This window comes from Trachurus trachurus (assembly GCF_905171665.1).
Source record: "Trachurus trachurus genome assembly, chromosome: 20".
Classification (NCBI taxonomy): Eukaryota; Metazoa; Chordata; class Actinopteri; order Carangiformes; family Carangidae; genus Trachurus; species Trachurus trachurus.
Window position 1 is genome coordinate 12390108 of NC_139911.1, and position 15328 is coordinate 12405435.

The 15328-nt window shown below is 45.4% G+C and overlaps 1 protein-coding gene across 1 annotated transcript; it reads left to right on the forward strand.

Annotated features, from left to right (window-relative positions):
- The first annotated feature begins 82 nt into the window (after nucleotides 1–82).
- On the forward strand, nucleotides 83–15122 carry spata13 (spermatogenesis associated 13). The gene is made up of 13 exons (XM_083995405.1): nucleotides 83–563; nucleotides 5795–7336; nucleotides 9400–9855; nucleotides 10709–10853; nucleotides 11075–11202; nucleotides 11492–11671; nucleotides 12227–12406; nucleotides 12540–12719; nucleotides 12811–13043; nucleotides 13422–13551; nucleotides 13673–14048; nucleotides 14200–14274; nucleotides 14396–15122. The coding sequence occupies exons 1-13, from the start codon at nucleotides 555–557 to the stop codon at nucleotides 14575–14577; spliced, it is 3816 nt and encodes a 1271-aa protein (XP_083851531.1). The 5' UTR covers nucleotides 83–554; the 3' UTR covers nucleotides 14578–15122.
- The last annotated feature ends 206 nt before the right edge of the window (nucleotides 15123–15328 follow it).

Below are 15328 nucleotides of genomic sequence, written 5' to 3' on the forward strand. Positions count from 1 at the left end.
TCTCGAAGCCCCGCCCCCCTGCAAACACTGCAACAAGTGCATTAATGATGCTTGGCAGCTTCAATCCTCCAAGAAAGACCGTCTTCTAACTGGAGTCAGCAGCGAAATTATAAGCTTTTTTTTTCCTGAGAAAACCTCGGATAAAAACGGAATTCAGGATTTTGTTCTGCGCACTGACTTGACCACACACTGTTTTTTTTGCCCGGTCGGCGAAAGCGATATTTAAAACACCGGAGGGGTTTCGAAATTTAGAAGAAGTTTTTATCAAGTGAGCCCGTGAGCTAGCTCAAGTAGTTAGCCTAGTGTGTTTAAGAAGTCAGCCAGCCATTTGTCTCAATATGTTGCGGGGTAACTAGTCAGCAGAAGCACCGCACCTCTTCTTTTCCCCCCCATAGTTTTTATTTATTTTTTGTTTATCTCGACATGTTTTTTTTATGTGAAGACGACGGATGTGAGGCAGCAAGAAGTCGGAGCTCATTTCACTATGGCTAAAACAACAGAAACAGCTGCTTTGTTGATGTAAAGGCGAGGAGGGAAGGACAACATCAGCGACTATGAGCAGGGTGAGCAAGAGTTGTGTGTTGTTTTCTTACCTCTGTGGTTGTGGCAGGTGGTTGAAATGATAGCCTATCTCATATTAAATGATAAAACAATTCATTTTCATCCTCTATATTATTCATAGGTCACATTAGTGCTGTTTTTGTTGGTGTGTTGTGTTCCCGCTTGTGTCCTTGCTTGAAAATTGGACCAGAGGGGGTTATTGTAGTGCATTACAGCTCTGGTTGTTATAGTGATGTGGGAGATGCCAGGCTGTGCAGGGAGTTGGTGAAGGAGGGGCTGGGGAGGGGAGGGGAGGGGGGGGGGACTACAAAGAGCTTTATGGCCAAGGAAAGTTAATTAATGCAGAAATAAATAAGCAGTTTGCCCCTGAGTTCTTTACAAGCTTAGAAAACTACTCAGTGTAATCCTCCTTTCTTTCAGAGCTCATTGTTTTCAGAAACTATTTAGTTCATAGCAGGTACTAACATAACATAGCTACAATTCCTCTGCAGCCACTAACGCCATCTACTCCCAATTAAAGCAATTAAATTAAACCTGTTGTCATTATTTCTACCTCAGACACATAGTTTAGTGCCAGAGGTAAATCTGCTGTCCGGATCATTTAATGTTAAACAGCCCTCAGGTCAGAGTCCTCTGCTTTATAATGCCTCAAACCCCAATTTTACAACAGGACTAAGCTTTATATTCCAATATCACTTTACACAAGGCTGCTTTATCTTTCACACACAGTTTCAACGCTGTCGCATGAGACAAAATATAACACCCAGTGCTTTATTTATGGAGTTCAGTTCATGAACTTAATCTGCTATAGTTGTTTAATTATTTGTGGACTTCAAGGCAAAGAAATGTTCAGTGTTGTGATTCACCTCAAAGTAAACAGGGAAACAGTGTTTTCATTATTATTATTGTCAAAAAGTGCTTTTGTATCTGGAGTATAAAGTCTTTCCAACCTCAGAAACCAATGGGAAAGTGCTGCCGGTTGTCAGATTCCTACATCATACTGTTTGATTTGAGCTCTTGAGAGGCCCTCTGTTTTCACTGCCTTTGAATGTTGATGGAGCAGTCTTTTGGTTATTGTTGTACCGCAGTCAGGTTTCACTGTTGACTGTTGAGAGCCAGGCTCCAGTGTTTTGTCCTTGCTAAGCCTTGTGCACTGTGCAGGGTTAGATTTCTGGTTATCTTTCTCTATGACAGCTCAGAGCAGATCAGGTGAGTGAGAGGCAGTGTGTTGGAGAGTGGTGACACTCCCCGGCTCGGCTGGTGCCTGCACTTCCCACGCTTTATAAGGAGGGGCGTGGCATCCCCCCTTATTCTTTTAACCAGACTGAAAAAAATGAGGAACTAGGTCATGGCCAAATATGAGACTTTAACCACAGGACTAACCCTCAGCCTATGCACTCACCTGATCCAGACAGGATATGCTGCAGGACAGGACATACTGCTCAAACCAGCGCCATACAGAATAAAAGACTGTATTGTTTGTAATTTGACCCTAGATGATATGGGTCATTCTTTAAGAGCGCTGCTGGTGCATTTTTAACTTTTAATTTTCCTCCTAAAACCATACAGTACACCAAGGCCACAGTTTCCCTGGGAGTCAGATCCTGGTGGGCTGTTTACAAGCTTTTGGTGTCACTCTCAGTTGGTGCTGAATGGTCTAGTTGTCTCCCTGATTAGGCTATCATGTGTAGATGAAACCAGTCCTGAACACAGACTGGTAAAGCTCCACTAATCAGATTATTACTGGTAAGGAAGAGGAATAGGCTATTACACACACACAAACATACACACTCGTACTCCCACACTGTTCCTGCACACAAAAGATTTTCCACAGACCCCTACTCGCTGACACTTTTAATCTTTGCATGGAGGAAGGCTGTGAGGCTGGAAAGCATCAAGGCTGAAAAGATTTTAATGTGGATTCAGATATTTAAGTCTGAATATTGAGGAGTGCTGCTTAATCTTGTCACGTAATCACATTTACTTATTCGCCAGATTCAGAATAAGTATATCATATAATAATAATATTTCTCTATTGTGAAACATACAGTATGTTCGGCTTGAGTTTCACACTGATCATAGATACGCTTATCAGCCGATCTCTACTTTGAAATACCGTGTGATGTTGCTACATCGTCCCCACAGCTTTTATTCATCGAGACAAATAGGCGACGAGTAAAGTGACAGCTTACAAAGGAATGGCGGTGTCGCTGCAGGGTGATTGAGTTTGTCTCAGAGTTAAGCCGGAGAATGGAAAATGACAGAAAATCGTACTTTCCCGTGATACTCCCTGTCTGCTGCTCTTTCAATTTAATGCTCAGTTCATTTTGACCTAATGGCTTTTATCCCAGCCTGAGGCAGGACATGCCTCTGTAGAAGGTGAACTATGGGCTGGGGGTCACTTATCACTTTGTACGACTTCTTATATAACCACCTGTGTTTTCTAGCCAAACAGGAAGGGAGTCAATGGTTTTAAATGCTTCCTCCCTATCAAACTCTGTGCTCGTATGAGTGTGAGCGCACACGCACACTCGCGCACGTGGACGTAGGTCGTGCACTGTGTGGAAGGATGCTCCACCAACTATTTGCCTGTGTTTTCAGAGTGCATGCTTTTAGCTCTTGTATACATGTTTATGTATCCTGGTGCGTGTTCATCCTTGTCTCTGGGAGTCTAATCTTGAGTCTGGCTCCAGCTGGCTGCCATGTGTGTGTGGGGGGGGACTCCTGCCTGAGCTCTTAATTAACTCTGCACCAGGGCCCCAGAGTGCCGCTCCCATCCACCGCTCAGCAGACGGAGGCTGGAGAGAGAGCAGCGGTGATCCTGGCGCACAGTGAGGCAGAGCAAGAAGATACAGGACAGTTTAACTCACTAAAAGTGATCGGCATTAATGCATACGTAAGTAATATTTGTCTGGATATTACAATATGTATAGCTGTAGACATGGGTGTAGATCTTGTACTTATCTTATTTGCATTATTTCTCAAAGGAAAGAAGATAGGTGCCAGAGTTTGAGATTTTAAAAGTCTGATCTTTACTTTTTAAGTAGCTGACAAATTAAAGTTGTTTTTAGAAATGAGTAGTGTGTGTTTTGCGCAGTATAAGAAATATACATTGCCTAAAAACATAGCTATAGGGGCAAAGCTGTTTGTCATAGTAAAAGAAACTGTGGTTGACAGTGTTTTCATTGTCATGAATTTGTCGTTGAAGTATGTGATAACTGTGTAAAATTGCCACTGAGATTGATGTTTTAACTCTACGTTAAAAACAGAATAAGGTTCACAAAACCCCCACTAGTTCTGTAGGGCAGTGTTAAAACTCAAGCTGTCGAAGACAAGAGAGTCTGTGTTGTCTCCTTGTGAAGTGGTGATCACCTGTGTAAGCCTGGTACCGACGCACAGCGCTGCCAAGTATTAGCACACACCAACTGGCCTGTGACAGTTGGCGCCAAGAGTGGGGCAAAAGCATGAAGGTGTTTTGAAGGATGGTACAGCTGATAGTATGATAGCATGACAGGAGCATGTCAAGGAAAAAACAAGCTCCTAAGCAGGATAAATTCTTCCCCTATCTCTTATCTTTCTGCTCAGGAAGTGGGAAATAGATGGGATTATTGATTCTGTCTATTTTTCCAGTTGCTACTCAACATGATTCCTTCTCCGTGCCTGAGGAGGAGAAGGCACAAGAAGACAATTCAGCGTCGTTTTGAAAGCAGCACATTGTTCACTCAGGGGTGTTTACTGTCTGTCAGCAGCGGTGCTTGGCAGCGGTGGCTCTGTGTTTACATAAGTGCTCGGGTGATGGAGCCGGCTGGTTGAAGTGACTGCATATTTCACAGAGTTTTGACTGAGGGAGCCCATCTGCTGCTTGAACACGCATGAGGACGGGAAGTATGGGAGCAATTCCAGGATCCCTGCGCCTCCATGCTTGTTTGTGCAAACAGGAACAATCGGAGGCAATGCTCTCACATGCAAAAGTGTCTTCAGTTCAGAATTTTTGTTTTCCTTTTCCTATCAGAAATGTTAGTGATGATGTGACTTTGATATCACTTAATGTTTAACATTAGGAGTGGCGAGCGATACATACACATGAATAGACTACATTGTGTCTTATAAGCATTTCCATTCCATTTTCATTCTATTTTATAAACCTGAAAGATAAGAATATTACTATATTATATAATCCTATAATAACCATACTCCTAGTTTATATGACAAAACTACTAGTATTCTCACTTGTCTTGATTCAGAGACACTGTGAAGGAAATTGCTTCTTTGGACACATGCTTTTGAAGGACACACTTGATCTTTAAATATTGGAAAGATATCAACATGGGATTATGCATTTCATAGTTACTCAATTTTACGTCCGTTATCGTCAGTAAACTGTTGTCTCCATAGTTAAGTCATTTAGTAATTAAATGTTTTTATCTTGTTCTCGTTATATCATCTCTGTAAGTCAGTTGCCTGCCATAAAGGGACCTCAGTGTATCATTATGTTCTTTCTTGAACTGCAGCCAAAACTGTTGAATCCAGTCATAAAAGAGACGTGGAGACAGTCTGACTGTCTGAAATGGACAATATGCCTTATTCACAGAAGACATTTTGTACCAGTCTCAGAAGAACAGGTGTAAAGAGTGGGTTGTTTCTGTGTCAGGGTCCTGGGTTCCTGTGTGTGGCGCTGATTTGATGACCACACAACCGTCCTCCTCCTCCCCCTCCACATCACCTCATCAACGTAATCTGGAGAAAACTGGGCAATTTATTGCATTAATCACAATGGATTAGCAAATTTCATTGCTTAGTCACGCTCACAAGGCCCCACTTCAAAGGCTCAGCTGCATTAGCCACTGCCCTGACTCTCTCTGACACACACACACACAAAGCTGAACTAAGCACAATACCTCCCCAACTTGTGCCTCAGCTCTCCTTGGATGTTGAAATATGGCACCAAGGACAAATGCACTCATTTTCTGTTTATCTGTCTCTCCCTTTTCTTTCCTCCCATGCCTCCTCTCTTACATACTAACTAACTCCCAGGACGTTGTACTGTAAACACACAACAGTTAATTCTCATGCATCCATCCTTTTACGGATATTACTTATACTTTTTATGCTTTATCTATTATTCTGATTTGCACATGTAAGTTTCATATTTGCAAACTTGTAAAAAGGAAATGGATTATTCTATAGTGCAACATAAAGACGTCACTAAATGAATCTGTGTTTGGTTTTGCAGGAAGAACAGAAGGACAGAGGCTTGTCCACAAGCGAGGACTCTCTCCTGTGCTTCCACGGCTCCAAGGCTGACCCGTTGATCCGAAGCCGACCCCTCAGTGATATATACCCATTTCAGAGTCAGTGTGATCGGGGCCCAGTCCCGTATCTGCTGTCTGGGTGTGGCGCCCAAGTACAGCCAATGACCGCAGGCCCTCTCACTGACGAGAACAAACTGAACGGCATCAACTCCTCCGCATGGTCCAACCCTGTCATAGGTCAACTCGAAGGAAAGCCTTACTCCTCAAGAATTATGAGGCTCTTCTCCAACGCGAAGAAGGGTCCCGTCCCTGCTAATGGTCCAACCACTGACGGCCCTGCCTCAGTCAACAACGGTGGCCCCCAGAACTGGCCTGGACTCTCAGGGCTGGGTGTTGTGGACTCCTTCAAGAAGCTCCGCTCATCTGTGCTTCAAGGTATTCAGAGTAGAGGAGCCTCAAACCACGATGGCGAGCATGCACTTTCATCAAATCAGGACATGGCTAACGGCACGGTTGTGGGCAACACTGCGCCGGGTTTAGGCGATGAAACAAACCATCTGAGGACAGCAGAAGGATACAGTCTCTCTAATGGACAGAAGTTTGCTTTTTGCCAGTGTGGCTCGGATGTTGAGGACTTAGAGGAGGAGGAAAACGATGAAGGAGACGGTCTCACGCGCAACTCGCGATTCTCACGGAGTATGAGGAGAGCGTACGGAGCGGGACGCATTTCCCTACTGGACTCGGGGAACGGGAGAGTTGCAGGGAGCAGCACATCCGAAGCTGCTGACGGTCAGAAATCTGATCAGACGTCCAAGGTCACGGTCCAAACGGAGGGCAGGAACAACACGACTGTGAAGGTGCTGAGCAGAAGGAGCAAAAGTGTAGAAAATATTCATTTATTTAAGGCGCCGTTCAGACGCAAAGTCCCGTCTCCAGATTCTCCGGACGACCCTCAGGGGACGACCACATCGACCAGGACGCCGGGCATCCAGAGGACAGCCAGCGCCTCCTCCGTGGACCTGAGAAGCCACTCAGCGAGTCACAGGAAGAGCCCGGTGAAGACCAAGGGCCCCATGCTGAAGCTGGTGGGGAGCATGACCGACCTAACCGTCCGACGCAGGAGAAGTCCCTCCCCCAGCCCCACGTCTCCGTCCCCTCTGTCCCCCCTGACCCGTCTCCACGACGACTACTCCCGCCGCGTGCCTTGCCTACAAACCAGCGAACGACAGCGCCGGCCTGAGCCCGTCAGAGCCCGGGTCATGTCCGTCGAACACATGCCGCTGGTTCACCAGCAGCCTGAACAGGACGTCGGGCCGCAGCAGCACCAGGTTCTCATCAGCCCCGTGTTTGTGGATCCATCCGAGACAACAGAGACTTCGCCTGGTTTCTCTGCTCAACATGAGTCGCCGGCTGCAGCCACAACAGGTGGTTATGAACAGATGGCAGCTTGTGACTCGTCACCACTCAGCCAAAAAGAGCCTTCACACCAAGAACAGACTGAGGTCAAGTCGGTACCAGACAAGGTAAGAGAGTGAGTTTGCAAATTCTGTGCATTAAGATGACATGAGGATAAAATAATACGTTTTCTTGGCACATTTTTTTAAATTAGCAGGCAGCGTTGCTCTGGTCGTTTGTTCAGGAGATAATACTGATGACATCAAGCAAAGTTTTCATCTTCATGCAACTGGCCTGTCTGATTAAAGGGATAGTTCAACATTTTGGCAAATTGGCCCATTGCCATAATCCCTATAGTTTTAGGAGTAGGCTTATTACCTTTGATTGTCGGCGCAAGCTATTTTTAGAGCGGCGGAGCAGAGCAGCGAGCTGCTCAGAGCTACGCTACGGAGGCTCATGGGATTTCTTGGTTTCCCTCATCAAACTCATCAAATACACAATCCAACAACTCCAAAATGTTACGAGACGGAGTTGTTTTCGAGGCAAATGCAGAGACTGCTTACTGAAAAACTGCCCCTGACAGGAACACGCATCAGCGGTTTTGCATCAATTCACCTTGAAAACAACTCTGTCTCGTAACGTTCCGTTATTATCTCATAGCGTGGTGAATGTGCAGGTCACAACTTGTCCACGAGAGCATTTTGGAGTTGTTGGATTGTGTATTTGATGAGTTTGATGAGGGAAAGATGAGCTGCCGCTAAAATACAACAGGGCTGCAAAATGTTTCACACTATCACAAACCAGTGGCACCTTTTTTTTTATCAAATCAAAGCCCAGGATTGGAAATCATTAGGATAAGAAGTGCTCTTTTTAAGTTTCAGTGAGGAAGGAAGCTCTGAGAGACAGAGGAAAGACTGACTCTCTTGCTTATCATGCAGAATAGTGCAATCATTAATGGCTGCCAGTCTTAAGCTGAATGGCATTGACCCTTGAAAGAAATGATTTTATGAAGCGATCTTTGAATCTGGCACGATTGTAGCCCACTCAGATAAGGTCTCATGCCAACGTGGTACATGTCAGCACTGTGCTCTTATGCTAAAATCCTGAGCTGAGGCTCCAAAGTCCGCTGTGGTGTCAAATAAATAATGACATAGGCACAACGTTGCATCACCCTCCCTTTCCTGTCAGATGTGTTTGATATACTGACTTCTGCTGCAGCGGGGGTCACATGCTGAAGCCAGCTGTTCTGTGCTACTAGGCACATCGAAGGAGCAGACAGAGTTAATCATTAGGCTTTGTTTATGATTAGTGGGCCTTGCGCAAAAGAGCTCCATAGTCCTGTTGCTGCGGGAGGGGGGGGCGGATGTGAGTAAGTACATCCCCCCTCCCCCTCCGCTCCTTTCCCTCAAGCTGCAGCCCAATGGATCAAAGTCCAGCACCATGGACACTGGGCCTGGGACAGCGAGCAGCAGCACCGGGCAGGCAGGATTACAAACGCACTGTTACAGTGAGATGTTTTTGGGTCAAAGAGAAGGATTTTCGCTTTGAAGATGGACAAGACGAGTCAGATTTGTTTACTTTAGAAATCAGTCGGCTTTTATTGGCCCACGAAAAGTCGAGGGACTTGGACTTGAGGACTCAGGCCGGTCATTGTTTGTGTGTGTTTCACAATGGTACTAGTCCACTGTGTGCCTTTCCAGTGTATATGCCGTGGACCAGACCCAGATCGAGAAAACCCAGAGGTGAGGTTTGATATCACCGGCCGACTAAACAGACTGAGAGTTTCTAAATGAGTAACTATTCGCCAATATTTGACCGTTAAGCACACAATACTTACTGGCACACATGCAGTATGATAACATTTAATTGTAGAATATTTGTGCAGTTTTTGTGGCAGGTCTTTGTTTGAATTTGATAAGCAGCAGGGGTTGATTACGTTCAAGTGGAGCCAATGAGCTGCTGATCCAGTTTCTCACAGGAATCCTGCTGGAGTTGAACTGAAATAGTTTCACACTCAATCTTGTGGTTCTGATTTGAAAATCCAGTGGTGGCAGTTATTCAACTTGGGGCTTTTATGACTTGCAATACTTTTTTTGTGCTCTGTTTCTCATTAACAGATGTTCTTCCAGCATCTCTGTGCATTGCAGGTCATTGAACAGCGGCGTTTTGAACTTTTTCCTTTGATCCTTAGGTGGCATCAGAATACGGGCGAGAAGCGCTTCTCCAAACAGATGAAGTGTCTCCAACAACCAGCACCAGCACCCCTCCCATCTCCCCAACATGCCTCCCGGAGTCACCGACATCGTCCACAAGCGGCGCCACGACTCCCACAGAAACGACCTCCGTCAAGCCCAGGCGAAGGACCGAGCGTCCCAGACCTCGGCCCATTTCAGACTACGGGCAGCTCATTTCCAGGAAGCACTCCATTCCCGAGGAAGCTGCAGAACTGCACGCTGAAGGAAGGACAGAAAACACATCGCTGCTTCAAAGCGGCAGTGATAATGACACCTCTGGGAGTGGAGAGAGCCCCGAGAAGTGCAGCGTGAACGGGGACGTGCAGGGCAGGAGGTACCGGCCCATCTCGGTGATAGGAGTGGTGGATGCTTTCCGTCCTGATGCTGAGGAGAAAGACGACCGCCTTCCTTCTGTAAGCTGCTACAGTCAGAGATTAGACCCACTAGAAGAATGTTAGATTGAAATTGTGAATTGTGTAGTTGATGCCATTGGCTTGAGGATTTTACGAAGAAAAAACCTTCCACTAGATACAATGAAGGAATTGAAATAATAAAATTATTGGAGTTTTCCAGTGTGTTAACAATACTGTATATATTTCACAATGTCCGGAAGGAAAACAAATGTGCTTCAATAGTTTTTTTACCCCAAAAAAATATCTGGAAATCAGCTGAGTCTAGATTTGATATCTCAGATTGTGTGAAAATCATGTGCTTATCACTTTATGTAACACGTGGACGTGGAAAGTGCAGAGAGATGCAAAGTATCTCTTGATGATACACTGAACCACCTCTATGTAGGTTAAACACAAAATGTAAACAGAAAATGTTTACACTAAACCACAGTGTTTGTATAGTGAGCAGGAGTTTTTTTTTCTGTTCAAAAACAATATTTACCTGCTTTCTAATGTGAAAACACAATTGTAAAAAAATAAAATAAATACATGTTAGATTCTAAATGCCTTGAAAAACTTCAAAAACCCACAAAAATAAGAGCCAAAAATGAATTTGCACCATTGAATGACACAAAAAGAGGTGCTTCTCCAGCTCGGAGGACATTGACCATCATATTCCTCTCTTATCTGTAACAAAAGCTTAAAATACTTAAAAAACTACTTGGATTCAAACATCGGGTAATAAAATATTTGATCAAGATCAGGTTCAAGATGTTCCAGGTTGTTGTCTGTGTCATCAGGCAGGTTTTAAAAGTCAGAGAAAGAGAGAGCTTCTTCTAAATCCCAACATGTTTCCTTTTCGTCCTCCCTGCAGCCCTTGTCTCGGCCGCCCATCCCCTCCCACCAGGTGCCCCCCTACAAGGCGGTGTCGGCCAGGTTTCGCCCCACGACCCTCTCCCAGAGCACCCCCATCGGACTGGACCGCGTTGGGCGTCGCAGGCTCCACAGAGTGCTCAGCGGTGAGAACCAGAGTCGCTGCCGTCTGAACAAAAACTTTCAGTCTGTGGGAAAACTGGAGTCTGAGAATGTCAATACATGTGTTGGAGGAAAATATTGGTTTAGAGCCAAGTGTGGGTGTGTGTGCATCTGTGGCTTGTTCTGTGGATTATTTGACTCTTGTTTCAGGTTTTTCTAGCTCCACATGGTTGATTTTTTGTATTTTTGTGTGTATGTTGCACAGATGGCATGTCTGAGTGCTCGGCGACACTTGATGACAGCGTGAGCGAGGAGGAGGAGGGCAGCTTTGATGAGCTCACTGATGGCACGCCCTACCTCCAGCCAGGGGTGGAGATCTCCGTGCTCAACGAGGTGAGGCTGAGGAAGGGGAACTCACTTGTGTCACGTTGCAACCCTCGCTCGCAAACATCTTCTCGGAATCTGCGAATTTAGGTCATGATGCAACGTTTGGCCCGTTTTTTGTGTGCGTGCCTCGTGAACTGCCATGTGAAGATGCATCTTTGTGTGTTTTCAAGACTTTCGGTGCAACAGACAACCTCGGCAGTGTCCACCATGTCTAGACATAATCTTACACGTTAGACACGGGCTTAGCCTGCATGTAATTGTGTCTTTATCTTATCTGTGTGTGTGTGCTACTCAGTGGATAAGCTCGGGCCACACGGTGTACGCTGAGGCTCTCTGGGACCATGTGACCATGGAGGAGCAGGAGCTGGCCTTCAAGGCTGGAGATGTTATCCGCGTCCTGGATGCCTCGCACAAGGATTGGTGGTGGGGCAGAGGGGCGGACAGGGAGGCCTGGTTCCCCTCCAGCTTTGTGAGGGTAAGTGGATCTGACCCGTGTGTCTGATGCATGTTTGCTCTGCAGCAGCACAGAGAAAAAGACTCGCAAACTGGCTTAGCGCCAAACAAGGCCTACTTCTTAACGATGTGTGTGCAAAGGGGTTCAAACCTCAGATGTTCAGCTGGTTTCTGCGGCGACCAGAGCTGATTGACAGCTGGGTCTTAATTAGGGAGGCTGCGGCAACCAGCAATGAGGTTATTTGATTGGCAGATGGGCGTCTGCTGTGTAATTGCTTGCAGCGATATCAATGTTTCTGAACAACAACTGGTTCAACTTACACATACTGTTACCATAGTGATGTAGAGTAGTTATTGTTCTCCTTGTTTTGTATCTCTGCTCATTTTGACTTCACCATGAGCAACCAGTAAACAAATATTTTAAATTTGGAGGCTGGAGAAGAAATAATCAGGCTAAAATCTGTCTCGGGAAACTAACTTATCTGGTTGAAATTGACTTTAGCAGATCCTTCTTTCTGTTTTTTTGATTCGACTGTTACTCAGGGTTTCCGTTGTGCTTGTTGTGGATGTGTTTCAGGTGCGTGTGAACCAGGAAGACTCCAGTGCAGAGAGTGTGGAGAGCGTAGCCGACCAGGAGGATCCGACTCCCAGGGACACGCACAGCGCTCAGCACAAGGAGCAGATGAGAACCAATGTGGTTCAGGAAATCATGAACACCGAACGCATCTACATCAAACACCTCAAAGACATCTGTGAGGTACGAGCCGCAGCATTTCACTCTCACTGTTGTTTCTGTGAATACGTTTAAATACATCTTATGGTAAGATTAAAACCTCTGCTATTTCCTCTCAGACCTTCTGTCATTTTAACGTACTCATGTATATTTCCAGGGTTACATCCGCCAGTGTCGCAAACACCCACAAATGTTCACCGAGCTGCAGTTGAAGACCATCTTCAGCAACATAGAGGACATCTACAGATTCCAGAGGCAGTTTCTGAAAGACCTGGAGAAGAAGTACAACAAAGACCAACCGCACCTCAGTGAAATAGGCTCCTGTTTCCTCCTGCAGGTAACAGCCACATACAGACTCCTCCACAAGTCAGTCAAGTATTTACCTGCTTCAGTGAATTCTCATTTAACAGTTCTCTGTTTTCCCCAAGGGCGAAGGCTTCTCCATCTACTCAGACTACTGTAACACGCATCCAGCAGCCTGTGCGGAGCTGCAGCGCCTCATGAAGATGGGCCGATATAAACATTTCTTTGAGGCCTGCCGTCTCCTCCAGCAGATGATCGACATCTCCATCGCTGGTTTCTTGCTCACGCCCGTCCAGAAGATCTGTAAATACCCCCTGCAGCTGGGAGAGCTGCTCAAGTACACGCCGAAGGACCATAGGTCAGAAAATGAAATCCATCGCTTTACTGCATCGCTCCTTGTTTGTGTGAACATCTTTATACTGTGTTTAAACTGTCTTTGCATGAATGCACCATATTATAAAAAAAATAACCCCACACTAACATGTATAATAATATACAGCATACAGGTCACAGACCATCTACTCTAGAGGGTTAATATTATTGATTTCTGCAGTATCAGCGATACATTCAACACATTGCATTACATTTTGAGCCATTTTATCTTCAATAAAGAACTCACAGTGTGTCCTTTTTAAGATGAAGGCAGTGTGTTAGTCTAAATTGAAATGCCTCCTCTATCAATTTTATGTCTTTGCTGTGCCCTGTGCTCACTGCTCTGTTTGCTGATTTATTGCAGTGACTACGGCGGTGTGAGTAAAGCATATGAGGCAATGAAGAATGTGGCCAGTCTGATAAATGAGAGGAAAAGGCGGCTGGAGAGTATTGACACCATCGCTCACTGGCAGGTCGCCATTCTGCACTGGGAGGTGATGATGACTACAGAATATAAAATCAGTTTTTATTTTATTCTGGTCATGAATTACAGGCAGTCTGTATTTTTCCAGCATGTGAAGAAGCTGCTTTATGTTGTATGAATTGTTGCTGCAGGGACCTGATGTGCTGGAGCGCAGCTCAGAGCTGATCCACTCTGGCGAGCTGACTCGAATCGTCCGACAAGGCAAAATGCAGCAGCGCAGCTTCTTCCTGTTCGACCACCAGCTTGTCTTCTGCAAGAAAGACGTCCTGCGCAGAGACCTGCTCCACTACCGCGGACGGCTGGATATGGACCAGACCGAGGTGTTGGACGTGCCCGACGGGCGGGACCCAGACCTGGGCCTGACCCTGAGGAATGCCCTGCGCTTGCGCCACGCCTCCACTCTGGAGTTTGTGTGTGTGCTGTGCTGCAGAAAGGCCCAGGACAAGCAGAGGTGGCTGGAGGCTTTTGCCAAGGAGAGACACAGAGTCAAGGAAGACCAAGAGATGGGTGAGTGGAGCCGGATTCCTTTCACTCGTGGTACAAAACAGCCACTGTGGGTAGATGTCAAGTAAAAGGTGAAGAGGGTACGAAGATTGTTGAAAGAGGGGGTGCTTGGAAATATTCTGACCCGAAGGTGTTTGTGTGTGTTTCTTGGCAGGAATGGAGATCAGTGAAGAGCAGAGAAAACAGGCTATTGTCAACGCCAGACGAGGCAAACAGGGAAAGATCAAAAGTAAGGAAAATATTTCTCTAAATGCTATTAAGCCATTCTTTATTTGATTTATTTTCTATTTAATTTACTCGCTATTCGTCATTTTGACTTTTCGTTTCGCCTGTTCACCTTTTTTTTTTAGCCATTGGTTACTCTGGCTCTGTCCCACATCACCACCAAAACCTGCACCCACTTCACCAGCGTCACATCACCATTCCAACCCGCGTGCCTCAGCAGCAGGTCTTTTCACTGGCCGAGCCCCCAAAAAGAAAGCCTTACCACCTGCTGTACAGCATCACCCGCACCGCCTTTTTCAGGAAATGAGGCTTTTGCTCCCTCATTTGTCCTTTTCCCCCCCTCCCTCTGTGCATGATCTGAGCATGCCCAAACCGTCCTGAAGACTCAAAGAACACTTTATATTTTTTTCTGTATTTTCCTGTCTGTGAATGTACTATCAACTTGTGTTTTTGTGCCTCACGTGTCCTTATCTGTGTTTGTTTTTTTGTTGTTTGATGAAGTCCAGTGCCTTCACTACACATGGGGCATGACAAAAAGTGTTAAAATACTGACTGTCCATTTTGTTGGTATGTTAAAAATGCTGCTCACTAAAGCTCATAAAACCCCGCCCCTTTGTCTTATTAATTCCAGCTGATTTTTTTTTTTTTTTTTTTTTTAAATAATGACAACGATGTATATTCTGCTTTTACATTGACAAACACGGTTTTAGGTTATTTCACAAAGGCTGGACCCTTTTTTTTTCTTTTTCTTTTTGCTGACTGTCTGTCACCTCTGAGCTCCAAACAGCCAGAGGTTAAATTAACTGACACACTCATCTTCCCTGTTCACAGTGTAAATAAAACTCTTGTACAAACATACGAAATGAGGATGTTGTCACTTGAAAGTAGTTGTTTGCTTATGCACTAAAGCCTCTTGCAAATAATTGTGTCTGGATATCAGCTCATGTGACTTTGATAAAAGTAAGCGATAGAAGGTAATGAATGAAACATTAGCAGTGGAGCTGGAGGAGGTACCGGTACGTTGCCATCAGTTTCTTCACTGCTGGAGGATCTGGTTT

What these genes read in the sequence shown, in the direction of transcription:
- spata13 (XM_083995405.1), top strand. An exon ending in TCAAGTCGGTACCAGACAAG is followed by an intron (nt 7,337 to 9,399) that starts GTAAGAGAGTGA and finishes TTTGATCCTTAG; the next exon opens with GTGGCATCAGAATACGGGCG. An exon ending in AAGACGACCGCCTTCCTTCT is followed by an intron (nt 9,856 to 10,708) that starts GTAAGCTGCTAC and finishes TCCTCCCTGCAG; the next exon opens with CCCTTGTCTCGGCCGCCCAT.